General features: G+C 61.2%; 1 protein-coding gene across 2 annotated transcripts; it reads left to right on the plus strand.

Annotated features, from left to right (window-relative positions):
• The first annotated feature begins 495 nt into the window (after positions 1-495).
• TMEM214 (transmembrane protein 214) lies at positions 496-27642 on the plus strand. 2 transcript variants are annotated; one of them, XM_075914573.1, is made up of 17 exons: positions 498-674; positions 3978-4183; positions 5836-5986; positions 14498-14632; positions 15165-15247; positions 17523-17628; positions 18926-19007; positions 19552-19653; positions 20022-20163; positions 20751-20842; positions 21246-21294; positions 22792-22905; positions 23609-23726; positions 24263-24356; positions 25053-25221; positions 25902-26053; positions 26621-27642. In XM_075914573.1, the coding sequence occupies exons 1-17, from the start codon at positions 554-556 to the stop codon at positions 26745-26747; spliced, it is 2043 nt and encodes a 680-aa protein (XP_075770688.1). In that variant the 5' UTR covers positions 498-553; the 3' UTR covers positions 26748-27642. The 2 variants fall into 2 exon arrangements, 1 of the variants encoding a protein (XP_075770688.1); XR_012898711.1 differs by lacking the exon at positions 26621-27642 and having other exon boundaries at positions 496-674; positions 25036-25221; positions 25902-26040.
• The last annotated feature ends 22 nt before the right edge of the window (positions 27643-27664 follow it).

Genomic DNA, 27664 nt, shown 5'->3' on the forward strand with positions numbered 1-27664 from the left:
CGGGGCCCTGTGGAGCCTAAGGTGGGGGAGGGGTCGCGGGGGGCGGGGCCCTGTGGTGTCTGAGGTGGGGGAGGGGTCGCGGGGGGCGGGGCCCTGTGGTGTCTGAGGTGGGGGAGGGGTCGCGGGGGGCGGGGCCCTGTGGTGTCTGAGGTGGGGGAAGGGTCGCGGGGGGCGGGGCCCTGTGGTGTCTGAGGTGGGGGAGGGGTCGCGGGGGGCGGGGCCCTGTGGTGTCTGAGGTGGGGGAAGGGTCGCGGGGGGCGTGGCCCTGTGGTGTCTGAGGTGGGGGAGGGGTCGCGGGGGGCGGGGCCCTGTGGTGTCTGAGGTGGGGGAGGGGTCGCGGGGCCCCTCCCAGCGGGGGCAGCCGTCGCTCGGCCCCGATTGGTCCAGGCGAGCGAGGCCGGGGGCGGGGCGGAGACGTGGCAGAGCGAGCGCGGCACCCGGGGGCGCGTGCCCGCGCCGGAGGCCCAATGGGCGCGAATCCTGGCGCGGCCCCGCCCCTTCTCGCCCCGCCCCCGGCCTGCGCGGTTCGGTTCGGCTCGGCTCGGCTCGGGGCATGGCCGCGGCGGGGCGCTGGGAGCTGGTGCGCAGGGGCCGGGGCCGGCGGCCCGTGGGGGGCGCTGCGGGGCGCCGGGCGCTGCGAGAGGCCAACAGCGGCCGCCTGCTGCCTGCGGCCCGTGAGTGCGGGGGGGGGGTCGGCCCCCCATAGGGGCCTAGTAGGGGGATGGGGTTTGGCCCCACTACGGGGTGGCCTTGTGATTGACTGGAGTTCTGCCCCCCAATGGGGTGCGGTGGAGCCTGGTGAGGGAGTGGGGCTTGGCCCCCCGTGGGGTGCGGTGGGGCTTGGTGAGGGAGTGGGGCTTGGCCCCCCGTGAGGTGCGGTGGGGCTTGGTGAGGGAGTGGGGCTTGGCCCCCCGTGGGGTGCGGTGGGGCTTGGTGAGGGAGTGGGGCTAGGCCCCCTGTGGGGTGCGGTGGGGCTTGGTGAGGGAGTGGGGCTTGGCCCCCCGTGGGGTGCGGTGGGGCTTGGTGAGGGAGTGGGGCTTGGCCCCCCGTGGGGTGCAGTGGGGTTTGGTGAGGGAGTGGGGCTTGGCCCCCCGTGGGGTGCGGTGGGGCTTGGTGAGGGAGTGGGGCTTGGCCCCCCGTGGGGTGCGGTGGGGCTTGGTGAGGGAGTGGGGCTTGGCCCCCCGTGGGGTGCGGTGGGGCTTGGTGAGGGAGTGGGGCTTGGCCCCCCGTGGGGTGCGGTGGAGCCTGGTGAGGGAGTGGGGCTTGGCCCCCCGTGGGGTGCGGTGGGGCTTGGTGAGGGAGTGGGGCTTGGCCCCCCGTGGGGTGCGGTGGAGCCTGGTGAGGGAGTGGGGCTTGGCCCCCCGTGGGGTGCGGTGGAGCCTGGTGAGGGAGTGGGGCTTGGCCCCCCGTGGGGTGCGGTGGAGCCTGGTGAGGGAGTGGGGCTTGGCCCCCCGTGGGGTGCGGTGGGGCTTGGTGAGGGAGTGGGGCTTGGCCCCCCGTGGGGTGCGGTGGGGCTTGGTGAGGGAGTGGGGCTTGGCCCCCCGTGGGGTGCGGTGGGGCTTGGTGAGGGAGTGGGGCTTGGCCCCCCGTGGGGTGCGGTGGAGCCTGGTGAGGGAGTGGGGCTTGGCCCCCCGTGGGGTGCGGTGGGGCTTGGTGAGGGAGTGGGGCTTGGCCCCCCGTGGGGTGCGGTGGGGCTTGGTGAGGGAGTGGGGCTTGGCCCCCCGTGGGGTGCGGTGGGGTTTGGTGAGGGAGTGGGGCTTGGCCCCCCGTGGGGTGCGGTGGGGCTTGGTGAGGGAGTGGGGCTTGGCCCCCCGTGAGGTGCGGTGGGGCTTGGTGAGGGAGTGGGGCTTGGCCCCCCGTGGGGTGCGGTGGGGCTTGGTGAGGGAGTGGGGCTTGGCCCCCCGTGGGGTGCGGTGGGGCTTGGTGAGGGAGTGGGGCTTGGCCCCCCGTGGGGTGCGGTGGGGTTTGGTGAGGGAGTGGGGCTTGGCCCCCCGTGGGGTGCGGTGGGGCTTGGTGAGGGAGTGGGGCTTGGCCCCCCGTGGGGTGCGGTGGGGCTTGGTGAGGGAGTGGGGCTTGGCCCCCCGTGGGGTGCGGTGGGGCTTGGTGAGGGAGTGGGGCTTGGCCCCCCGTGGGGTGCGGTGGGGCTTGGTGAGGGAGTGGGGCTTGGCCCCCCGTGGGGTGCGGTGGGGCTTGGTGAGGGAGTGGAGTTCGGCCCCCTTCATGGAGTGCAGTGGGGCTTGGTGAGAGAGTGAGTCTCGGCCCCCCGTGAGGTGCGGTGGAGCCTGGTGGGGGAGTGGGGCTCAGCCTCCCGTGGGGTGCGGTGGGGCTTGGTGAGGGAGTGAGTCTCGGCCCCCCGTGAGGTGCGGTGGAGCCTGGTGGGGGAGTGGGGCTCGGCCCCCCCATGGGGTGAGTGTGGGGGCTCAGCACTGCTCCCCAAGTGAGAGCAGGGGCAGGCCTGCGGCTTGGCGCTGGTGCCCCCTGAGAGCCGGCTCGGCCTCCCTGCATGGGAGCTGGCCCTGGGCAGGTGGGGCAGGTCTGCGGGGGGAGGCTGTTCCCCTCGGACAGGCAGGAGGGTTATTCTGAGGCGGCCCAGCTCTGCACGGCCCTGGTGTCCACGAGGCTGGAGCCTGCACATGCCGCCAGCAGTGCCCGGACAGGCTCTGAATCCTGCCCCACCCGGGGGTGAGAGGTGCCTTCAGTGGTCCCTTGGCTGCTGAGGGCTCAGCCTGGAGCCAAGGAAACTGACGTCAGTGCCAGGACCCTGTGCAAGGGGCAGAGCTCTTAGCAAGCCACTGGAGCCCCTCCCTCAGCCCAGCTCCATTCATTTATACCCCACCCCACAGAAAGGCAAGTCCTCTTCAGCTGTAGCCTCATTCCTATGCATCCGCTTTTACTTGCGCAGCCTCTGCTTCTGCAGGAGCAGCTACCAGCCGTTCACCACCATGCTGGGCGGGCAGAGCAAGTGGGGCTCCACAGGGTCTCTTCTGGGGCTGGTTCGGTTCAGTATCTTCACCAATGATTTAGACATTGGCATAGAGAGGACACTTACTAATTTTGCAGATATCAAGCTGGGAGGGGTTGCAAGTGCTCTGGAGGAGAGGGTCAAAATTCAACCTGATCTGGACAAACTGGAGAAGTGGTCGGAGGTCAATAGGATGAAGTTGAATAAGGACACATGCGAAGTGCCCCACTTAGGAAGGAACAGTCAGTCTCACACACACAGAATAGGAAGCGACTGTCTAGGGAGGAGCCCTGCAGAAAGGGATCTAGGGGGTCAGTGGGCCACAAGCTACATAGGAGTCAACAGTGAGACGCTGTTGCAAAAAAAGCAAACCTGGTTCTGGGGGCATGAAGAGGAGTGTGGTGAGCCAGACACGAGGAGTCGTTCTCCCGCTCTGCTCTGCTCTGCTCTGCGCTGGTTAGGCCTCCGTTGAAGTATTGTGTCCAGTTCTGGGCACCACATTTCAGGAAAGATGTGGAGAAACTGGAGAGGGGCCAGAGAAGAGCGACAAGAATGATGACAGGTCTAGAGAACATGGGCTAGGAGGGAAGACTGAAAGAACTGGGCTTGTTTAGTTTGGAAAGGAGAAGACTAAGAAGGGACATGGTCGTGGTTTTCAAGTACCTAAAAGGGTGTCAGGAGGGGGGAGAAAAATTGTTCCCCTTGGCCTCTGGGGATAGAACAAGAAGCAAGGGGCTTAAACTGCAGCAAGGGAGGTTGAGGTTGGACATTAGGAAAAGCTTCCTGCCTGTCAGGGTGGTGAGACACTGGAATGAGTTGCCTGGGGGGTTGTGGACTCTCCGTCACCGGAGATATGTAAGAGCCGGTTGGACAGACACCTGTCAGCGGTGGCCTAGATGGCGCTTGGTCCTGCATTAAGTGCAGGAGACTGAGGGGCTCTCGAGGTCTCCCTGGTTGCAGTGCTCTGCGGGGTCTCACCAAACGCCCCTCTCCCCTCGGTCGTTCTTATTTCTAGCACCCATCACTACTTCCGACACCATCTATGAGCTGGGGTTTGAGAAGCCAGTGAAGAAGCAGAGCAAAGAGCAGGTGCCTCCACCCCTTGCACCTGAGCAGCACCCCAAAAAGCAGAGCGTGGGGAAAAGCACAAGGAAGGCGACTGCTGCTGATGCCGGGCTCCGGCAGGGCAAGTTCCGCACACTGGAGGATGCGCTGAAAGCGGTGAGTTCATACCGCCTGTGCCACAGGCTTGTTTCCACTGGGCACTTCAATCTCTTGGGAGTTGGTTGAGCAGGCCTAGGACCCGTGTTCGAGACTGCGGGTCCAAGACCTGCTAGATGGGGCCCAGACCGCTGTCCTGTCTGCTCCGGCTCGGCACGGGAGCGAGAAGTGTCAGGTAACTGGAGGGGGAGTATCTCCTGTCGCGCCCGCTCAGGGGGATGCTACAGGACGTTGATTTTCGGCTCCGTGGCGGGTGTAGTCAGAGCTGGGTAACGTAGGGCTGGTGTGCAGCCGGAGGAGCAGGGCACCGGCGGTCACCTTATGGCCTCCTGCTGACGTCAGGAGAAGCCAGGCCCGCAGCTGCAGCTGCCCTGTCCGCAGACCCTGATTGGCCTGGGGTGGGGAGCACGTGAAGTCTTTGCCCCCCGCCCTGCCGGGGGCACCTACAAAGAACTGCCAGCTGTTTTGAACATCTGGTGGTTCCCTCTAGGTGCCACTGCCCCCGGTTGTGTGAGGAGCTTCCTGAGCTCCCTCTGCCCCCAGCCCAGCAGGCAGGAAGAGCGCAGCAGCATCTCGAGGCTTTCCCCTTGGGTCAGGAGGCACCTCCCCTCGCCGCGCCTCCCAGCTGCAGGGAAGGGCCTGGGGGTGGGGAGGGACATAGTGTCTGGCTCCCCTGCTGCCCCTCTGGTGCCTGTGCTCCTGGTGGGGAGAGGAGACTCTGCGCTCCCCTCCCCCGGTCTCGTTTGGCTGGGGGACAGGGGAGTGGCAGGGCGGCGCCAGGCCGGATCTGGTCCGCGGAGGCCCCTTCGCCGACCTGCCTTAGGGTACGTGTTGGGGTGGGGCAGATGGTGCACTGGGACTGAGCTTTTGTTCCATTTTGTGGCGATGCTGAGAGCTCGTAGCGAGCCGTTCGCCACCCTGGAGCATCGCATGCTGGGACCCGCTATCTCCAGGGCTTGCTCCCCATGTGAAAGACCAGGGCGGGCACGTGCTGTGCTTAGAAATGGGCGAGCATGGTGAGCTCAGACTGCGAGGAGCAATGAGCCGGGCTGAGCTCAGGGACTCCAGCGTGTGCCTCTTGCACCACCTGGCTTTGTCATGGAAACTAGCGAGTTCTGTCGATTCAGGAGACCAGCTGCAACTCCCATTCAGCTGTCGACTTGCTAGTGCTAACGGGAGCTCCTGGTGCTGAAGCCTTATTTTAGTCACCAGCCCTAGCTGGTATTCCTGGGGAGCGGGAAGGGGCAGCACTTGCATAGCCTCATGTTTATTTGCTTTCCTGGCTTTTAGGCTTCCTCTGTAAATCTCTTCCCTTCTGGACCAGTATCCAGCTCCCTGCATATGGATTTCCTCTTGGTTCTTCTGCACAGCACTGGGCTTGTCTGTACAGAGAGCCCAGCCCCAGATCTTGGGTGTCAGTACAAGTGATGTCCCTGCTGGGGCGTGGGGGAGCGGGGGCGGTCCTGGCTCCAGGAAGCAGGGTTGGAAGCACAGGGCTCTGTTTGCACCAGTGCAGATGGAAATTCAGTTCAACTCTTTTTACACAGTCTTCCCGAACTGACTTGTATTTCCGATCTCGCTCTGCTCAGGGCTCAGACCCAGTCTCTGAATCTGAGTGGGGTGTGGTGCCATGCACTTTGTGTCTTTTGCAGCTTGATCTGGCAGAACTTCAGAAGGAGCTGGATAAAAGTCAGACGGTGTTTCCTGAGAACCCCTCTGTGTGGGTTAAAGACCTGGCTGGATATCTGAACTACAAGCTGCAGGCGCCGCAGAGCGACCCCACGCTCAGCCAGCACGCTCCTGGTCAGTGACTCCTTAAATAACCAGCTGTGCGGTGTGAAGCGCTAGAGCGACACGAGGGCAGTGAACCCTCCCCCGATAGCCGCGCCTGCTTCACGCACTAACGCCAGCCTTCTAACACGATAGCGGGGTGCATCGGGGGGTGCTCACTCTGCATGTGTTCCTCCACGGGTCTGGGACTTGTTTCAGGGAGTAAACTCCTGCCAGGTGAAATGAGGCTGATAAACATTGTAAGCAGACAAAGGTGGAATTGAAATGAAAGGGAACGCCAGAGATTCTGCAGTCCCAGAGCGTGGCTACAGAACACTGTATCGAAGACACACAAGCTGAATCTGGCTGGCCAAAATGGACCCAGAACTCCGCACCCCTGGGTGCGCTCAGAGGTGGCAGTGGTGGGACATAGGGGGTAGACCGAACTCAGGCAGTTGTTCTGTTCTGTTGTCCAACCTTGCTCAGAGAAGATTTGCATGACGCTTGTGCGTAAAATTAGCCAGTCTGCAAAGTTACTTAATAGCTAACACTGTAATCATGACCATCAGCAAGCCTGCTTCTAAGTGTCAATCTAGGATATAGGTCTCACTTCAAACCCAAATTGATACCTTCCGTACAAACCTGCGCCCATTTTTATATCACAGAGGAAAAGTCTTGAACTGGAGGTTGGGTCAATACATAATATGCTAGAGAAAACCGCCTTCACCAGTGCTGTAGTTGGTGTCTCTGACAAACCATCAGATCACATTAGAGAACAGATGGCAGCCTCTGTAGGAATCTATTTAGAGTGTCAAGCAGAAAAGGTGCAGAATTAGGAGTGAATGCAGTTTGGGTGACGTGGAAGGTCTCATGCTCCCGGTAGTAAAACATCCTTGGAATTTCTAAACACAGAGGACAATTGCCTAACTCAAAGTGTTGCTGCCAATTCAGGGGAATTTTGTATCGACCTTGTCCTAACAGATAAAGAGGAACTGATCACAGAACTAAAAGTTAATGATAACTTAGGTAATGCGCAACCAGAAAAAGTACAGACTAGTAAAATACATACTTGGTGTTTTAATAGGGCCAGTTTCACAAAGCTGAAAACTATTATGAGGCAAATCAGCTGCAGGAAAAGTTGAATCAGAAAAATGTGGATCATTGAGAATCATTTAAGGACTTTTTATTAGATGCCCCCAAAGCCACAATCGAGGAGGAAGACCATGCTGGTTAAAAAACAATCTGATTGAGAGGGGGGGAAAAAAGGCAGCTATAAAAACAAGGCAATGTTACACCTTGGTTCGGTGATGTGATGGGAGCCTCAAGGGTTAAAGCCGACTACCCAGTGAAAACTACTGGATGATGGTGAAACAAATGATTTTTATTAAGTGGTCAAAACCAGCAGTTAACAAGTAGGTGTTTAAACTAGCAATTGCTCAGTACTTTTACAGCGTAGAAAAGTTTGGGCACAATTATACCCAACTGATTACAATTCTTTGATTACAATTCACTTATATCAAATCACTATCCCTAATTCGCCTAAGGCAACGTAGCATACAAATGAAAAATACAAAAAACAAAGCCAAAATAATGATGATAAAAGAACCACCCCCAGCCAATCCCTCCAATGTCACTTTAGGACAGCTGGTGGAGTTAGTCATTGATTTTTTACTGTTACAAGTTGACATCTCAAAGGTTTTTCTTCTAACACTAATACCTGGGCTAAAGCTTAACCCTTTCACATAGCACAAAATCACACTATCTATACAATACAATTAATATGACTTACTTATACTTCACAGGATTATAGGATATAATTAATACAGCTTAACTATTAACTAAACCACCAATTAATAAATTTAAGCAATACTTACAAATCCAGAAACGATAACAACAGAAAGACACACTAGAACTCGGAGCATGCTCAGGACTCGTGCACCCCTATATTTGACTCGAAGGGTGGGGAGGCAGCCTCAGGGTGATCAATCCTTTAGCCGGGCAAAAAAAAAGACACGTTCCCTCAATACACGGAACCTCTGTCGAACAAAGGGGTAGAGGGTCTTTTATACAAAACTTCGGTGTCTGTGCCATGCTAGGGTCTGCATTTGGCAGGGCCTGATAGGCTAGTGATGAGGTAGTATGACAATAGACATAAAAGACAGGAAACAAAGGGTAGGAATAAATGGTAAATGTTCAGATTGGAGAGGGGTAACTAGTGGTGTTCCCCAAGGGTCAGTCCTGGGACCAATCCTTTTCAACTTATTCATAAATGATCTGGAGAAAGGGGTAAGCAGTGAGGTAGTAAAGTTTGTAGATGATACCAAACTGTTTAGGATAGTCAAGACAGAAGCAGACTGTGAGGGACTCCAAGACGATTTCACCAAACTGAGTGATTGGGCAACAAAACGGCAAATGAAATTTAATGTGGATAAGTGTAAAGTAATGCACATCGGGAAAAATAACCCCAACTATACGTACAGTATGATGGGGGCTAATTTGGCTACGACAAATCAGGAAAGATCTTGGAGTTATCGTGGACAGTTCTCTGAAAACTTCCACGCAGTGTGCAGCGGCGGTCAAAAAGGCAAATAGGATGCTAGGAATTATTAGGAAAGGGATAGAAAATAAGACCCAGAACATCTTACTGCCGCTGTATAAAACTATGGTACGCCCACATCTGGAATACTGTGTACAGATGTGGTCTCCTCACCTCAAAAAAGATACTTTGGCCTTGGAAAGGGTTCAGAAAAGGGCAACTAAAATGATGAGGGGTTTGGAACGGGTCCCATGTGAGGAGAGGCTAAAGAGACTGGGACTTTTCAGTTTAGAAAAGAGGAGACTGAGGGGGGATATGATAGAGGTCTATAAAATCATGAGTGGTGTGGAGAGGGTGAATAAAGAAAAGTGATTGATTAGTTCCCTAAATAGAAGAACTAGAGGACACCAAATGAAATGAATGGGTAGCAGGTTTAAAACTAATAAAAGGAAGTTCTTCTTCTCACAGCGTGTTGTCAACCTGTGGAACTCCTTGCCAGAGGAGGCTGTGAACGCTAGGACTGTAATAGAGTTTAAAGAGAAGCTGGATAAATTCATGGAGGTTAGGTCCATAAAAGGCTATTAGCCAGGGGATAAAATGGTGTCCTTGGCCTCTGTTTGTCAGAGGCTGGAGAGGGATGGCAGGAGACAAATCGCTTGATCACTGTCTTCGGTCCACCCTCTCTGGGGCACCTGGTGCTGCCACTGTCGGCAGACAGGATACTGGGCTAGATGGACCTTTGGTCTGACCCAGTACGGCCGTTCTTATGTTCTTATGTTCTTAATACTGCCCTATAGGAATTTTCATGATGTATGCGTGATTCTTTTGTGGACAGGACCAGATGGGACATAGTTAGTGTAAGACAATTGTGTTTTATTCCCCTACGTTTACTTTTTCCCTTGCTCCTAAGACTGGTCAAGCTACGGTCAAATGAGGCTTATCTGTAAGCACTATCTAGTCATGCTCACCTCCCTATTTTTTTTTTGGCGCCTGTGAGTCCCAGAATGCCTATAAGATCAAATTCCATTCACAAAAACTGCATTGTGCTTCCCATGCTCCTCTGAGTATCTGGGTTTTGTGTGAGGGGCCTTGTGTGGCAGGATGGGCTGTACGCGAAGGCCGTGGACAGAAAAAGCCTGCTTTACAACAGGCAACAAATAGAAGAATTAGAAAGTTGAGAGCAATGAATATAAACCAAGTGTTAACAATTGTAGAAAATTGATTAGGGAAGCCAAGAACGGAAGGGGAAATCGATGGCTGCAGAGTTCAGGACAATAGGGAGTTTTAACATGTACTAGAGCAAAAGGAATCGTGACAAAGGTAAATGCAAGCTGTAGCGTCGTCGATAGTAATTTGGAAGAGGCAGAACTGTTCAGTGAATGTCTCTGGTCTGTATTTGGGGAAAAGATGGATGAGCTAGTTCCAGCGCACGGCACTAGCAGCACTCCACTGGCGTCTCTGGGAGGCGTTAAGCAGAAGCTAATAAAGAGAGAGGCTTTTAGAAGCAGCAGGTCTGGATAAGACTATTAAAAGAGCTGGCCTGTTTCCCGAAGTCCCGGAGCACTGGGCAAAGCCCAGAAGGTTGGGAAAAGGCGAGATGACCAGGATAACAACTAGGGATGTAGCGACTAGTCGAGTACCCGATAAGCAAATGCTCATTGGATGGTTGAGCAGCGACTCGACTAGCTGCTTCCCCACCCCCTTGCTGCTTCTGTCAGAGAGAGGCAGCGGGGGGTGGGGTGGGGGAGAACAGGAGCTGGAGTTTAAAAGCTGGTTCCCCCCAGCACTGTGTCTGCAGGGGGCAGGGGAGGCAGAGGTATAGCAGGGGGCCGGGTGCGAGTTGGGAATCAGCTGATTCCTGGCTCGTGCTCAGTCCCCGACGCTGCGCCTCTGCTTTTTAAATGTATGAAGAGCCTGCCAGCTGTTACTACACTTAAAAGGCAGAGCCACAGCAGAGTTAGTTCCCGGGCCAGGAGCTAATCCTGCTGCGGCTCTGCCGTTTCCCCCACTTATCGACTACTCGATTAGCTGCTTAAATGTAATTTAACATCTCTCGTAGCAATAGAGCTGGCAGGCTGACATGGAGCCCCAGTGGATAATGGAGCAGCTGGCGAATGGCCATTAATAGCAGGGTTGTTACCCGCACAAATTTCTCTGTCCCTTCCACACTTTAGGGTCACACACCAATACCCAATTCCTAGGGCTCAGGGAGGAATTTCCTGCAGGTTGGCAGGGTCTTTAGCCACTGCAAGAGCCTCACACAGTAATATCCTTAGTCTCTATTTATTGACAATTCCCAAACAAGCAGAATACACGTGCTAAGCACACAGGGTCATGCTCACCAGTCCGGATACAGGCAGACTTCCCCTGTTGGCCAGGCAAGGTCAGTCTCTCTGGTAATGCAGGAGAATCGTGGCAGCTCTCGGGGGTGAGTTCTTCCATGGTTTTCCTCCTCCTCCTCGGTATTCCTTTCAGTTCTTGTTTCCCTTTGGCTCGTCTAGCTGGTCTCATCGGACCCCAGTTTGTACAGCGAAACCTGAGTCCTGCTTAGCTACACCACAACCAGTTATTTCAGTATAGTTGTACTAACCGGTCATAACGTACGGTAATAGAACTGCCTAACCAATCCTACCCCACCACCTTGGTTGAGTTACACCTAGCGACATGAATTCTACAGCAGACAGACAGCTACAAAGCAGACAGAGATCACACAGACGAACAGTAGGAAAGTGAGGGCAGTGATCACAGCACGAGGATTCCACCATCTCAACTATGGAGAAGCAGTTTCTTGCCAGATGAAATGCTGTTAATTACGTTTTCTTTACCCATCTTGAGATCTGCTTATCTGGTGACAGTGGGTGCTGTTAGGACCAGATCCCCTTCTCTCAGCCTGGAGTGGCACGACTTCAGTGCCATTTAGATGGAGCGTGAGGGTGTGACTCCAGGCATGCCAGCTAATGGCTGCTCTCCACTCTGGCTGCAGAGGAAGGCTTTAGTGCAGGCCTTCCAGTACGGCGACAGAAAACCCGTATTGGTACAGGGTAATTGAATTCATACAAAGCGATATGGGGATATGGAAGATCGGTGCTGGCGAGCGATGGCATCTTTTTGGATGAGACGCCAGGGTGGCTGGGTCAATGGGATGGGGTGAGACGTTGGGCTTAGACTTCTCTAGGCGCTTAGCAACACCTCCTGGGCTTGGGCTATAAAAGGAGCACTACTCACATGGAAGGTCTCAGTGTAATTGTAAAGGGGAGTCCTCGTACAGTGGGGGTGTTTCTAGCGGGATCCTGGCCGGCTCAGTTCTGCGCCATACGCTCCTGCACCTCTGTCAGTGGCCTGGAAGAAAACACCATCATGGGGCTACAGACTGACGATGAGCCCAAACCTGGGGGTGGTAAATATTGAAGGGGACAGGTACCAGATTCATAAGAACATAGGACCGGCCTCACTGAGGGTCCATCCAGCCTGGTGTCCTGTCTTCTGACATTGACCAATGCCAGGTGCCCAGAGGGAGGGAACAGACCCGGGAATCCTCACATGGCCCCTCCCCTGTCGCCCATTCCCAGCCCAGACAGACAGAGCCCAGGGACACCAGCCCTGCCCAGCCCAGCTAAGAGCCCTCGATGGCCCTAAGCTCCAGGAATGGATCTAGCTCTTTTTTGAACCCTGTTGAAGTCCTGGCCTCCACCACGTCCTCTGTTTTTAAACCTGCTGCCATTTAGTTTACTTTGGTGAATCGGGTAACTCTCGTGTTCTAGGAAGAAGTAAACTGTGTTGATCAGCACTGAATTTCTTATGCCCACGTCACTGTCTGTCTCTGAGGTGCTGCAGGACTCCTTGGCTTTGCTGAAACAGACTAACACGGGCGGCTCCCTCTGAAATTCAGCTGCCGTTTCGTTGCCCACTCCCCCAGTTCTGTGAGCTCCCTTGGAAGCTCTTCCCTCTGCTGTGGATTTCGTTGTCCTGAGCAATGTTTTATCCTCTGCACGTTTTGCCGTCAGCTTACCCCTTTCTCCAGATCATTTATCAATATGTTGAAGAGAGCTAGACAGATTCATGGAGCTTGGGTCCGTCGATGGCTACTAGCCAGGAATGGTGTCCCTGCCTGTCTGTCTGGAGGTGGGCGACAAGGGAGGGATCACGAGAGGATTCCTGTTTCGTTTCCTTCCTCTGGGGCACCTGGCATTGGCCACTGTGGGCTGGATGGACCCTTGGTCAGACCCCGTCTTGCCACGCTGATGTTCTTATCTTGCCTGCAATACAGGTGCCTACATTTTCTCACCAGGTGTTTTTAAATTAGGCAACGAAGTCCGGATGTAGTAGTTGGCTTCACACGTCTCACAACCCCTTTCAAGCTGCAAGCCTCTGATTGTGATGTCTGTTACATGTTCAACCCGTATATTTTCTATTTAACACTATTTGAAATGCTGAATGTATAACCCTGTTGTGTAAAAGGAATTGACGTTTTCTGACCACTTTTAATTCAGACTGAAACACATTTGTATTGAATGATTGCTATCAGCCTAACAGCTACTAGAGTTTCTGTTTACTAGTGGGGCGGGCCCAGAGAGACTTGGTCAGTATCGCTTTTCACCTTGGACTTCCTGTCCCGGGACCTTGGCTCCTGCTCGGCTGCCGAGGGTGGAGCTGAGACCAGGAGAGGCTTGTCGCTGCTGCGTGCCATGTAGTGTGACAGACCTGGCCGGTCTGGGCACAGCTGTGGGCATCTGCTCAGGGCGAATTGCTCAAATTCGGGGCTCCTTACAGCCCCCAGGCTGGAGACCTCTCCAAACAGGCCACAAACCAGTCCCACAGAGCGCTTCAGCTGCCTGCCTGAAGCCTCAAGAGCAAAACCCCTCCGGCACCCCAGCAATATCCGTGCCCCAGATGGCCCCGGGCCTCATACACAGGTGGGGGGTCCTAGCACCCAATCCCACCTCCCCCGAACAAGTTCTGTCTGGTCCCAAGAAACCAGCCACAGATCCCTGGTCAATTTACCCTCTGGACCTTACCCACAAATCACGCTGAGCCAGTTCTTTAGCATCTAACATCTAAAGGTTTATTGCTACCAGAAAGAAAAGCCTGAGAGTGAGGTTGTTAAAGGATCCTACATTACATGTATCGAATCTCCCAGTCCTCGATGCAGGCTCTAGCAGAGATGTTACAGCTGCTGGTTTAAAAGTCCTTGTTGCAGATCCTAGGATCAGGATGGGTCCACAGTTCTTTCCAGCTCTTCGATCCCTGCCCTGCTGCCTCTGGGATGAAGTGCTGAGCTGAGAACTAAGATGGAGTCAGCCACATGGCATCTTTATACATCCTTCCTGGCCTCTTCTTGGCTGCAGCAGGTCACCTGGCCAGCGGCCTATCACTGTGCTCCCTGCTGGCAGCCCTTAGGTGTCGGTCACCATTCCCGAGGTGTGTCCTTGGCCCATCAAGTGCCATTGTCCCACAGGGCCTCACTAATTAGAATCATAGAATAATAGGACTGGAAGGGACCTCGAGAGGTCATCGAGTCCAGCCCCCCGCCCTCAAGGCAGGACCAAGCTCTGTCTACACCATCCCTGACAGATGTCTATCTAACCTGTTCTTAAATATCTCCAGAGAGGGAGATTCCACCACCTCCCTTGGCAATTTATTCCAATTAGCATGTCCATAGGCCGGGCTCTGCCCAATGCTCAACCACATTCAGAGAGACTTCCAGCCTCCATACAGGTTACAGATTCCTAACTCCACACCCAGACGTTATACAGATCTATGAAGAGCAGATACAGAATCAGAAGAAAGTAGCTTTTGTTTGGCCCCTCACATGGCCCCTTTGTACCACTTTTGGGGCGAGCACCCCCCCATGGGTGCAGCAGTGACCCGGCTGCTCCCCTCACAATCCAATAACGTGACACGTGGTCTGGGATTGCCTTGTTTCCTTGGGCCACTTGCCCGCTTTGCTAGTAGCATCCCTTAGCGCGGGCCCCTGCGATTCACTCTCCCTTGTGTTCTCCTGGCTGCAGATTACCCCTACTGCCTCGTGAGCAAGGACCTGCGGAGCGTCATCAGGGCCCTGCTAGCGAAAGCCTCCGGTGTGCTGGAGCTCTTCTTCGATCACTGTATCTATACGATGCTGCAAGAGCTGGACAAAACTCCTGGTAAGAGCCAGTGGGCCCTGGGCCTGGCCCGGCCCGTGTCTCTCGGCCCAGAGCTGTCCCGGCAGGAGACTCGTTCGCAGGCCCAGCCTAGAGCGAGTAGGGGTGGGCAGGGCTGGAAGCGGCAGGACTCTCCCTGGCAGCGGGAGGTGCTTGCGAGCGAACGCCTGCAGACTGCCGGCGGGGAGCCGTTGGACACTGCAGCTGGGGTAGGGAGGGAATTCCTGAGCTGTGGAAACGCCCGTTCCTTGCGTGTGCGGCGTGTGCCTAAGTTCTCAGACAGGCCTGGCGCTTGCCGCACGTGTGCCGCCGTCGCGGGGTTTGCCCCAGTCCCCTTCCCCCTGCGGCCTGATCCCGAACCCGAGCTGCTCTTTAACGAGAGGACTGACGTGTGTCTGTGGGCTGCCTGCGGCGCTGGCCGGAGTGGGGGTGCCCCGGCAGTCGCCATGCATGTTAACTTTCCAGAGGGGTGCTAAAAGCTACATAACCCCCCGCTGCTGGCATGGCCGCCTGGGCCTGGGGCTGTGTTTTGCAGGGGAGTCGCTGCATGGATACCGGATCTGCATACAGGCCATGGTGTGGGACAAGCCTAGAACTGCAACAGGCAATCTGGGCAAGGTGAGCTGAACGCATGCATCCAGCCCAGGCGGGAAACCCGGCCCGGGGCGCTCTGCCGGACCCCCGGGGTGCCGAGCACGGGCTGGCGGCTCATTGACAGAGCAGTGGCTCTCAGCCGGGGTAGCAGGGCTCTGCCGGGGCTCAGCAGCTCCTCTGGAGAGCAGCCTGATGGGGAAAGTGGCCGTGGGCAAGGCAAAGCGGACTCCTGAGAGGGGCCGTGGTCTGGGAAGGGGGAGCTGTGGAGGCGGCATATCCCTGACACTGCTTTCCCAGAAGGGTGTGGTCTGGAAGGTTTCCCCTGGGTAGAGAAGGACCTCAGTGCCTCCCGCCCAGACCCGTAGGGCCACTGTGAACACGGATCCCCCAGGCGGCCGCTCCCTGGAGAATCTCCTCCTGTCTAGAGCCCTGTTCCCCTGCAAGGCGCTGGGGAGGCGGGAGAAGGGGGCCTGCCTGTTCGCTTTGCTTTTGGGCTCAATGGGTAGGTTCCCAGACTCGGAGCTGGAGGGGACGTGCTCAGGCCGGACAAAGCACCTTGTTTCGCAGCCGTTTTTATAAAGTACCCCCAGTCCCTGCAGTTTTCAGACAAATAAACATTTTTTCCACCGTCCCAACACATTTGTGTAAACAACTTGATCGTCGCCGCGCGGGCGATGACATTTTTGGGTGTAAAAAGTACAAAAATAATAAAACGCTGTAAAAAAATCAGTTTTCTCCAAATTTCAGTTGTTGACGTATCCCCCAGCCTTCTCCCAGGTATCCCTAAGGGTCCTCGTACCCCCACTGGTCTGGACCGCCCGGGAGGGGTTTGTGCCTGCTCTGGAAGCTCTCCAGTGCTGGAGGCGAGGGTGCTAAACGTCGACTAGTCGCTAACGGAGCGGTCGATGGAATTTCCATCGATTAGTCGATAGGGGGGCTCTCACTACCCTGCTGCGCCTCCGCCTTTGAAAGACGCAAGGCCCACGAGCAGCCCTCGTACGTCTCAGAGGGAGACGCGCAGACGTCCGGACCCTGCGCGAGCACCGTTCCCGCTGCGCCTCCCCTCCCCTCCCCCCGGTGCAGACACCGTGCTGGAGTCCCGCCAGTACCGGCTCCCCGGTGCCGCTAATACAGACGCACGGGGGGGCGTGATAGTCGAGTAGTGACTTGACTAACCGGTAAGCTTAGGCTTGTCAGGAGGTTGACTAGTCACTTACATCCCTCATGGAGATTCTCCCCCCTGGCAACTTATCCCCGTGTCTCACCACCCTGACGGGCAGGGCGTTTCCTAATGTCCAACCTCAACCTCCCCTGCTGCAGTTTAAGCCCCTTGCTGCTTGGCCTGTCCTCAGAGACCAAGGGGGGTGGGATTGTTCATCCTGGCCTCTGAGGACAGGACAGGAAGCAATGGGCTTAAACTGCAGCCAGGGAGGTTGAGGTTGGACATTAGGAAAAAGTTCCTACCTGTCCGGGTGGTGAGACACTGGAATGAGTTGCCCAGGGGGCTGTGGAATCCCCATCCCTGGGGATATTTCAGAGCAGGCTGGACAGACGCCTGTCGGGGATGGTCAGACGGCGCTGGGCCCTGCCGTGAGGACAGGGACTGGACTCGATGCCTCTCGAGGGCCCTTCAGTTCTAGGGTTCTGTGACTCTAGGACTTGGTGACTCCAGCTGTGCATTTTGCAGAGCTGGCTGGCGTACCTTAAGCTGGCCTGCCGGGTCTGGTAGGGACCAGGCCCTCGTGTGAGCGTGGGGACAGTGCTGGGCTGGTTTTCCGTGTGTCTGAGTGCTGTGGGCAGTGGCTGTCCAGAGTCCGTGGGGCCCGTAACCCACGTGGCGAGAGCAGCCTGCACCGCCGTGGCTTCTCGCCAGCCGCTCGCTTCTACCCCACCGCCTGTGTCAGCATCTGGGCCAGCGAGATTGGCGGCAGCTGCCCGGATCTTCCACGCGCTGGCGGGCGGTTGATTGAGCCCACGTGGGTGTCTCTGCGGAGGAGTTTGCAGCCTCGTGGTGCTAGGCCAGGGGCTGCCGGGCCACAGGTCTGCTTTGGCCGCGTTGGGGTGCAGCTGCGGGAGCGCCCGGTGCTGCCTGCCGAATGCTGCCCAGTTGGTCCTGCTCCAAGTTTGGCTCTGACTCGCGCAGCTGCCTCCCCCTTGTGCAAACGCTTCTGTGTCGGCTTGTCCTGCCCCCAGGCCGTGGGCGAGACGGGTCGGAGTGGCCACCGCTGCCTTGCCTGGGCCGGGCAGTAGGGCGGGGAGCTTGCCGTTCCCTGATTAACGGCTTTGCTTTTCTCCCCAGTACTTAGACCTGTTGCGGTCCCATCAGAACCGGCCTATGAAATGCCTCTCCATCATGTGGGCTCTGGGGCAGGCAGGGTTCGCAGACCTCGCGGAAGGCCTGAAAGGTAAGAAGGGGGTGAGCTGCCGGCAGCCCGGAGAGGGGGCTTCGCTCCGGCGCCAGAGCCCTGCCCTGTGGGGCGCACGCGGAGGGGAAGGGGGTGGGAGGCTGCTCTCGCCGGTGGGGTTAGCTTTCCCTGCCTCGCTCCCAGGGGCTTTCCTTGCCGCGGGAAAAGCTCAGGGTCGCCTCGCTGCTTTCGTGTCCCTCCCTGAGCAGCACGGGCTGGGCCGAGCCGCCTGGCTGGCTGACAGACAAGGTGGCGCCGTCCCAAAGGGAGGCACGGGCACTAGGGCCGAGCCGCCTGGCTGGCTGACAGACAAGGTGGCGCCGTCCCAAAGGGAGGCACGGGCACTAGGGCCGAGCCGCCTGGCTGGCTGACAGACAAGGTGGCGCCGTCCCAAAGGGAGGCACGGGCACTAGGGCCGAGAGCCACGAGTCGACTGTCCGGTGCAGACGCTCATTGGCTAGTGGCTCCCCTCCCCCCACCTCTATCCGTGAGAGGCAGCGGGGGAGCCGGAGCTGGTGCTGGGCTTAACAACCGGTCCCGCGGGGCCTGGAGCAGCCTCCCCTCGCCCCGCTTCTGCTGGGATTCTGCTTTTGAAAAGCACACGAGCCCCACTGGGGTCTTCTGCGAGGCGGAGGGGCCGCACCCCCCACGATTCGATGAGTCAGTCGAAGTGTAACGCCCCGGATAGGCGCCCTCCTTCAGGAGGCAACTCCTGCCTTCCCGGCAGCTGGCGGTGGATCCGAGTGCGTTACGGCGCCCTCTGCCCGGCAAGCACCGCCGGAACGGCCCCTGCTCAGCTGAGCTCAGTGTGGGGCAGGGTGCCCGAGGCAGGCAGAGCGGATGCGGGGGTTAACCTAGCTCCCTGCGGGCGTGGTGCCCATTAACGAGGTGTGTGCCGGGGCTCGTCCATTAACCACTCAAACGTTGCATTGGATCCCACAGGCCGGAGTAGCCTCCGCAGCCGCGGGCAGGGGTGGCAGGCCTGTGGGGCGCCTGGCCCTGCAGGGCGGGGCTGCCGGCAAACCGGTTACTGGTAAGAAACACCGGCTAAGGGTGAGGCTCACCGGTAACCGGTCACTCGCCCGCACCCTCGTGTGCACTGATAGGAGCCTTGTTCTAGGGTTCTGGAGAAAACCACGTCTCTCCCTGCCCGTCTCTGTCCACGGCTCTCGGCTGGTCACGCTTCCGGAGCCAGGAGCGTAGCTCTGATCCACCCCGACTTGGACACCGGTCCAGCTGCCGGATCGGTCCAGAGCCGCCTCGCGTACAGTTCTAACCGCGCTCTCCTTCCATGCAGTGTGGCTTGGCATCATGCTTCCAGTGCTGGGGATCAAGTCCCTCTCCCCGTACGCCATCGCCTACTTGGACCGGCTGCTGGGGTGAGTTACCGTTGTGTGCGTCGTGGCGGAGACAGCCTGCCCCCTTGGCCCCGCCTGGCGCCCCCGTGGCCCCGCCTGGCGCCCCCGTGGCCCCGCCTGGCGCCCCCGTGGCCCCGCCCGGCGCCCCCGTGGCCCCGCCCGGCGCCCCCTTGGCCCCGCCCGGCGCCCCCGTGGCCCCGCCCGGCGCCCCCTTTGCGTCTCCAGACCAGACGGGCATTTGGCATCCGCCGGGCCCTGCTCCCTGCAGCTCCGCCAGGGGTGCCACGTGCTGCCCCTCCCACGGGCTGGGAGCCACGGCCCATGGGAGCTGTGGGGGCGGTGCCTGCAGACAGGGCCGTGCACAGAGCTGGCTGCGCATTCGGGTAGGTGCCGGCCTGGCCCTCCCTTGTCAGAGCAGGAGCCCGGGGGGGAGGGGGGCCGCCTCCGGCTGCCAGGCTCCAAAGGAGGCCGATGGACGTGATCCCACCTGGCGCTTCTCCCGCAGGGCGGGGCGGGGAGAGACAGGCCCTGGGGCTGCGGCGTCTCAGGCCTCGTTCCGTTGCAGGACGCACCCAAACCTGACCAAGGGGTTCGGCAGGATCGGCCCGAAGGACTTCTTCCCGCTCCTGGACTTCGCCTTCATGCCCAACAACTCCCTGTCGCCCAGGTAGGGCAGGGCCCGGGCTCAGGAGAGCGCCGGCCACGGGCTGTCTGCTTTGGGCGGGTGGGGTGCTCAGCCCCCCGGGCGGGTTCCCCGTGGCCACGGGGCTCGCGTGTCTGACCGGGGGGGGCACGGCTTGTGGGGGAGCTGGGCCCTGTGCGCCTGCCGTGCCCCCCTGGCCAGTGGCCCCTCCGGGAGGGAGGGGTAGCGCTGAAACCGGGTGAGGTAGAGGAGATGGCGCAAGGGGGAGCCTGCCCAGCTGCTGCTCCCTGCCTCCCTCCCCCAGCTGAGCCCTAGGGGCACGCTGGCTGGGGGGAGCAGCCGTGCCCTGCCGGCAGCTCCATGGCCGCGTGCGGACGCCATCTCCCCTCCAGCCTGCAGGAGCAGCTGCGCCAGCTGTACCCCCGCGTGAAAGTGCTGGCGTTTGGCGCCACCCCCGAGGCCACGCTCCACACGTACTTCCCCTCCTTCCTGTCCCGAGCCACCCCCAGCTGCCCCGCCGACATGAAAGCCGAGGTGAGAGCGGGGGCCGGCGCGTGTGGGGGGGGGGCAGGGCTGGGTGCCTCTCGCTGCCTGCCGGTGGCTAAAGCCCTGACCGGCTTGATCCGTGAAAGGGGCAGGTCACGGGCAGTGCCGGGCCTGGGAAACGCAGAGGGAGGGAGGGAGGGCCACCCGGCCCTGCTTGGGGCGCTCTGGCTGGTCAGCGCCTCTTCGTTCCCAGCCCCGTCTGCAGGGGCCGTCGGCTCGGGGCTGAGGAGGCTCCGGCGCCCATGGAGGCTGCCCGGCGACGGGGGCGATCTTGGCGCCGGTGCCCCTCAGTGCACAGCAAAGGGGGCAGAGCCTGCTGTGTGCCTAGCGCCTTGCCGGTGGCTGGCGAGCGAGTTGGAAGAACTGGCTTAGAGGCAGGGGTCGGGCCCCGGTGGAGGGTCCGTGGGGGATAGCCACTGGGGACGCCAGCTCAGCGCTGCGGCCTCGCGTGCGTGGGGCTGGTGGGCCCGGCTCAGGGCCGGCCGGGGGCTGCCCAGCCCCTCGGGGACGTAGGCAGCCGGCTGGTCCCGCTTCACCCCGGCAGCAGCCACCCAGCGGTTCCGCCCCCCACGCAGCTCCTGACCTGCCTGAGCGAGTGCCTCCGCGTGGACCCCCTGAGCTTCAGCGTCTGGCGGCAGCTGTACACCAAGCACCTCTCGCAGTCCAGGTAGGCGCCAGCCTGGGCCGGGGGGAGGTGCCCGACCCGGCAGCGAGAGGGGCCTGTCGGGAAAGTGCCCTCCCAGTGCCGGTCCTGCCTCCGAGGGCGGCTGTGGGAGCGGAGCTGGGCTCGGTGCGCGGCCGGCCTGGCTCCCGCAGGCCCAGCAGGGCTGGGTGCCAAGGTTCCCTCAGGCCCAGCAGTGGCCCCTCCACCCCACCCTGGCACATGGACTCCATGGGGCTGGGCCCATGGCGTGGGGCCTCCCAGGCAGTCCCTGCAGGACGGGGCCGCAGAGCACCCGTAGGCGCACGCTCGCTCTCCTAGCCCTGTTCTGCCTGGCGGGCTGGGGTGCGGCGCGGCCCCGGGTGGGCCCCCTGCCCAGGGCCTGACAGCCGTGTTGCTCGCTCCCTAGCTTGCTCCTGACCCATCTGCTGGAGTCTTGGGACAGCACCACCAAGAAAGTAAGTGCTCTGCGTGGGGAGCCGAATGCAGATCCTGGAGCTCCCGGGGGAGGGTGCGAGTCTCGCGGCCCCAGCTCTGCCCTGGCACGTCTGCAGAGCAGCGGGTCAGCTGCTGCGTGGGCCCAGGCCCCTGCCCCCTGCCGAGCTCTGATAGCGGCTAGTTGAGGGACTGCTCGACTCTCCGGTCAGCTGTGGGGTAGTCGACTCGTGGAGCAGTCGCGCACGTCCCTAGGCAGGAGAAGCCACTGACCTGGACACGAGATCTGTGGCTGCCTGGTGTGAGCGGGGCAGCTGCTCAGCCGTGCCCGTGGCCCCGTGGTGCCGCAGGCGAGGGGGGCTGTGCCCCCCGCCCGGGACCGACGCGCTACACGAGCTGTCGCTGCGGGGGAGGCTGTAACGCTCGGACCCTGGACAAGTGCTGTTGTGGTTGCGGGTCGAGATGCACAAAGGCCTTTGCAGCACACGCCGAGGTCTCAGCCCCTCGCAGCTTGTGGCCGGAGCAATCGGCGGGTACCCGCAGTCCAGCCCCGCTGGGGGCGCTTCCTGGCCGGGCCGAGCTCTCCTGGGGGCGTCCTGCCCGCAAGCCCCGTTGTTGGGAGCGCCCGGCCGCTGTGCCGCTGGAACCTTCTGACAGCCGCAGAAGAGCAGCGTTGGGGGGTTGAGAGCAGCCTTCACCTCCCTGCCGGGGGTCCAGAGCGGATGGAGAGGCTGGGCTCAGTGGGGGCAGAGCGAGGCGCGATGGGCTCACGTTGCAGGGGGGGTCTAGGTAGGAGATCAGGACACAGGATTCCCCTAGGCGGGGGGGAAGCCCTGGGCTGGGTTCCCTGGGGAGGGGGAGTCTCCATCCCTAGAGGGGTTTGTCTGGGCTGGACAAAGCCCTGGCCGGGTTGGTCTTGCTTGGGGCAGGGGCCGGACTAGATGCCTCCCAAGGTCTCTGCCTGCCCTGGGGTCTGTGATTCTATAGGGACCAAGGTGGCTTCTCCCCTCCTCCTGCGTCCAGTCTCACATGCCGCCCTTCCCGCCTGCGTTCGTCCTGCCCTTGGCTGCTGGCGCCGCGCCCCTGTAGGCACGCCCTGCGTCCGGCCGCCTGGAGCGAGTGTGAGCGACGCGCCCGAGCGAACCCACGCTCCGCGGCTCCCCGGCTGCCCGCTGGGTGGCGGCTCTCCAGCCTCTCTCTTGAGTCTTGGACTCAAGACAGGAGAAGAGGACAGGCTGCCCCTCCAGCGTCCCGGGGGGAGGCGAGTGGCCGCCACATGGCCCCCTTGCGGAGATCCCTGCCCTGGGTTTGTGCCACAGCCAGCCTGGTCTGCGCTGGCCACGGGGAGAGCGCACCCCGGGCTGACGGAACGGCCCCGTGGGGCAGGCCCTCCAGGGGGGTAGGAGGGTGACCGGATGGGACTGGGGAGATCAGGGAGCAGGCGGTGGGCTCTGTGCCGTAGCTGGGGGGCTGGGTTCTGTGGCCTCTGTGTCATGGAACTCGGTGTCTCTGTCCTCGAGGTGCGAAAATCTCTCCAGGAAACGGTCCGCTCCTTCCAAGTGACCAATGAGGAGCTCACCATGAAAGGGCCAAACAGCCTCCAGGACCTAGCAGCCTGCCATGCCGTCTGCAAGGTGACTGGCTTGCACGGGCGGGGGGTTGGGCATCGCTAGGAGAGGGGCTCCCCCGCCTTCGCTTTCTCTTCTGGCGTCTGGGCGCGGATCCCGGTCGGAGCCCAGCTTGGGAGGGTGCTGAGGTGCCTGCCTGGCACGGGCAGGGCCGGCCTGGCTCCCAGCTGCAGAGTCTGGGGCTTGTGTAAGTGGGAAAGGGGCAGGCGCAGGGTGGGGGGAGGTGTGGGCGGCTAAGCGTGCGAGGAGGGGAGGCGCGGGCGGCTAAGCGTGCGAGGAGGGGAGCTGCGGGCGGCTAAGCGTGCGAGGAGGGGAGCTGCGGGCGGCTAAGCGTGCGAGGAGGGGAGGCGCGGGCGGCTAAGCGTGCGAGGAGGGGAGGTGCGGGCGGCTAAGCGTGCGAGGAGGGCAGGCCCCAGGCGCCGGGTGGGGGAGGCGCGGGCGGCTAAGCGTGCGAGGAGGCCAGGCGCCGGGCGGGGGAGGCGTGGGTGGCTAAGCGTGCGAGGAGGCCAGGCGCCGGGCGGCTAAGCGTGCGAGGAGGCCAGGCGCCGGGCGGCTAAGCGTGCGAGGAGGCCAGGCGCCGGGCGGCTAAGCGTGCGAGGAGGCCAGGCGCCGGGCGGCAGGACACACCGGGGCCCAAAGCTTTGAGCAGCGGGCGGGCGGGCAGCAGGGGTGCGCTGGGCAGCGCGGTGACTTGTGCTCTGTCTGGAAGAACCTGCTGCAGAAGATGAAGGGCAGCGGCTTCCCCTGGGCTCGGCTGCTGCTTGTGCTCCTGGTGTTCGGGGCCGGGTTCCTGCTGCACGACGTGAGGACGCAGGGCTCTCTCCAAGGTGAGCCCTGCCCCCGCCGAACCTGCGCCCAGGCAGAGGCCTGCAGGAGAGTGAATTGCAGATGTTCAGTGGCTTTGCCGATGGGCCCGAGCATGGATCCCCTTCCCCGCCCCACTGGGCTCCGTGGCTTGGGTAGCCAGCAAGGGGGAGTGTGTCCCACACGGGCGCTGTCCGGCCGTCGCTCGTCAGATCTCCAGCCGTGGGTCGTAGCGTGCGGCCTGCGCGCGAGCCCCGGCCCTGCAGAACTTGGGGAACACGGCTGGAGAGCTGTGGCAGCCACCTCCGCTGCTTCCTGCCTGCCGGGCTCCGCGCGGCCCTCGTGACACTGCCGAAGGCCGGCGCTGTCCGCCCCAGGCTCCCGGCTGTTCCCCCCTCCGGCCACTCTCCAGGGCGGGTCCCTGTGGCTGGTGCCTGCTGCCCCGGCCCGGCTGCCAGCGGCTGTTCAGGGCGTTCCCTGCACACGCTGCAGGGCTGTGGCTCAGGAAAGCGGCAGCCTTGTCTCGAGTCTTTTCCCAGAGTCACCTCCTCTTTTCCAGCGTCTTCGGCTCACCTCCTTCACTCCTCGGGCATCTTGTCGGTCTCCCAGCAGGCCTGGACCAAAGTGTCCCATTACTCCCTGGAGGGGTACAGGTGAGTAGCGTGACGGCGCGTCGGGTTCCCCTGCCTCCCGCACCCCCGTAATGGCATGGACAGACTCCACCAGCCGGTAGACTAGAGGGAGTTTGTTGCTTTTCCAGGATACAGCACAGATGGAATCTGGTTCCATGAACTGGGGCTAGGAGGCCTCAGTGCCCCCGTGAGATGGGGGAGCCTGGGCCCCTAAATCCCAGCCCCTTGCCTAGGCTGCTTCCTCCATGATCCCAGACAGAAACTAAAACTCTCTTCTAGCCCTGCCCCCCAGCCAGGTGCTGGTCTCGCCCTCCTCCCTGGGAGGCAACGGTCGGACAGGTTGGGAGCCCCTTGCCTAGTGACTCATCTGCTGTCCGGTTGGGCCCTGCTGTAAACAGCCGCCAGTGGAGTCACCCACTGGCCAAGCCCAGCAACCAGCAAGGCCCCCCCGCACCACACTGGGTTACAGAGCAGACAGCTCCCCCCACTATGCCACAAGTGGCTGCTCTGAATTAAGCCCCGGGGGGGGGGGGGGGCGAGAGGAGCATGGATGTGTGCGGGGTCACTAATGCTCTGCAGACCACAGCCCTTAGGACACCCCCTGCATCAGAAAGCCACTTGGCATGGCCCCAGCCCCCGCCTGCTGGACTCTCGGGCAGCCGTGGTCCCGGGGGCCTGGGCTGCTCACACCCTGAGGCAGCCTGTCTCCTCTCCCAGCTGGCTGGAGCGGAACGTGCCCGCGTACTACGCCCACGTGCTGACAGTGCTGGGCCCAAACCTGAAGCTGGTTTGGACAAAGACCAACGAGAGTGCAGCGTACGTCTCTGGGAAGTGTTCCTCCCACCTGGTGTGGGTCCGAGACAGCCTGCCCGGGCTCCTGCAGTGGGTGAGTGAGCGCTTGCCTGGCCTGGCCTGCCCGGGCAGTGACCGCGGCTCCCTGCTGTCCCTGGCGGTGCAGAGTGGGCACCTGTCTGCCGGGCTGTGTCGGGGGGAGGCTGGGCTCCGAGCAGCTGGAGTGGGCACAGGCCATGCAGCTACACCTACGCCTGGAAACCGTGGCAGTTGCCCACAGCTGTAGGCGCCGCTGCCGCTAACAAGGGATTTACTGACGAGGTTTGCTTTCCCCAGACCGGAGCGGCCCCTTGCAGCCCAGGGCGTGCTCGGCCTCGGGGGGACCTGCGGCCTGCAGCGGGGCAAGCTGCCCTCCTCAGCGCCCCACCAGGACCAGCTTGCCCGCCCTGGGGAGGAAGGGAAGCCCAGAGCCTGTGGCAGGCTGGCTGAAGGCAGCTGGGGCCAGAGCGAGGGCGCCCTGGCGCCCCCAGGTGGTGCCTTCCCCTTCCTGCGGGCCACAAGGGAGGGTTGGTTCTTTGTGGGTTTCCCAGGGTCCTGGACAGGGGGGAGCTTGGTTTTTGGGCTGTGGGGGGCGTTCTCACTGTGGCCCCCACCCAGCCAGAGCAGGGCTCTCTCTCCTGCGTGCCTGGCCAGGCGGTGCCGGGCTGCAGCCAGCGAGGAATTCTCGGCGCACTGCCCTTGCTAAGGAACCTGCTCTCTGCCCCTTCGCTCCAGCTGCAGGCCTGGCTTCCGGACGTCGTGCTGCACGTGGCTGAATGCATCAAGGAGCTGTTACTCTTCCTCCTGCAGAGCTGCCTGCTGCCGGCGCTGGAGTCCGTGGCCGCCGCCCTGGCGCGGGGCTGGGAGCTGTGTGTGGAGGCTTGCAAGTGAGCAGTTCTGGCTGCGGCATCCGCGTTTGTTCTGGACGTGGAGCCATTAGTCCCACAGGGCGGGCCCCTCTGCCGGGCGCGGCGCCAGGATTCCCCGCACCCTCCTGCTAGCGCTAGAGCCAGGAGAGCGATGGGCGTGTGCCACAGCACGGCCAGGAGCCCGGCTGGGCGAGCGGGGAGAGACGGTCCCTGCCCCAGCGAGCCTCTGATCAACGCACACGTGGGCAGAACTGAGGCGCAGCCCCAGGTCTGCCAGTCCAGAGCCTGGGCCCCAGGTGATCCCCTCTGCCCAGCCTGGACCCTTCTCTGGGGCGTGGGCTGGGAGTTCCCAGCCTCCCAGGCAGGAGTTTGTGCCCTTGAGGCAGGCGAGGGGCGATTCGGTTTGGTTCTGCAGGGGTTGTGCTGCCGCTTCCCCCACAGGGTCGGAGCTCTCTGGGGGCAGACTAGTGAGCGGGGCTGAGGGTGTCTGTGCACGTTTTTGGGGGTCCCCTTTAGCCAGCTGTGGGGTATGTGGTAGCTGTCTGAATGCTGGTCGCCTATAACCTGTGCTTCGTGCTCTTCTAGTGGAGACGTGTCTTGGGACTGCATGAGAGCGCATCTGGCCAGCTTGACCTACTCCTCCTGGCAGTACCTGCAGAACATGACGCTAGCCCTCAAGAACTGGGCCCTGGCCATGATTTCCGGACACTAGAGCCTGACTCCCCGGGGACGAGGGTCGTGTCACTGTCTCCTTTTGTACAGTGAGGGAGGCCTGTGCCAGCAGTGCACTGGCAGGGTCGGAGGAGGGGTGTCTGCAGGCGGGGGGAGGGGGGCCCGGCCTGTGCCTCTGCTTCAGCCCTGGCACGCGCCCTGTGCTTTCCTGGCAGAACAGCGATGCTCTCAGGAGAGTAGCTCCTGCCAGGGCACTGGCCCGGCTCTGTCGGCCACTCAGGGTTGGCCTAGCACTTCTCCCCTGCCATGGGCCCTCAGCCCCCCCCTCGCTTGGCTCACAGGGCCTGGACCGTCTGTGGCGATGTCACCGTCCCAGCTGAGTCAGCAGGACAGGTTCAGGTGAAGGAAGCCAGGCTGTTCAGTTCCCTGTTAGGAGCTGTCTTCCCCCTTGACTCCCCCAGCCCCACCCTGTCACTGCTGACTCCTGCCTGCGCTTGGGTCCAGCTGTGTGGACACAGTCATGTGCCGGGGGGCCCCTCCCCGAGCTGACAGGGTGTGCTGGGGGGCCCCTCCTTGAGCTGACAGGGTGTGCTGGGGGGCCCCTCCCCGAGCTGACAGGGTGTGCTGGGGGGCCCCTCCCTGAGCTGACAGGGTGTGCTGGGGGGCCCCTCCCCTCCCCGAGCTGACAGGGTGTGCTGGGGAGCCCCTCCCCGAGCTGACAGGGTGTGCTGGGGGGCCCCTCCCCTCCCCGAGCTGACAGGGTGTGCTGGCCGCTTTCCAAGGGGCTGCAGCCTGGCCCAGAACTAACCCCCAGGGAGGGGGATGGCAGCTCCCAGCAGGCTGCGGGGTGCAGGGGGAGCACCGAGCACCCCACCCTGGGAGGGGGGAGCCGGGGGGTGCAGAGGGAGCACCGAGCACCCCACCCTGGGAGGGGGGAGCCGGGGGGTGCAGAGGGAG

This window comes from Pelodiscus sinensis, unplaced genomic scaffold (genome assembly GCF_049634645.1).
Source record: "Pelodiscus sinensis isolate JC-2024 unplaced genomic scaffold, ASM4963464v1 ctg104, whole genome shotgun sequence".
In the NCBI taxonomy this organism is placed as follows: domain Eukaryota; kingdom Metazoa; phylum Chordata; order Testudines; family Trionychidae; genus Pelodiscus; species Pelodiscus sinensis.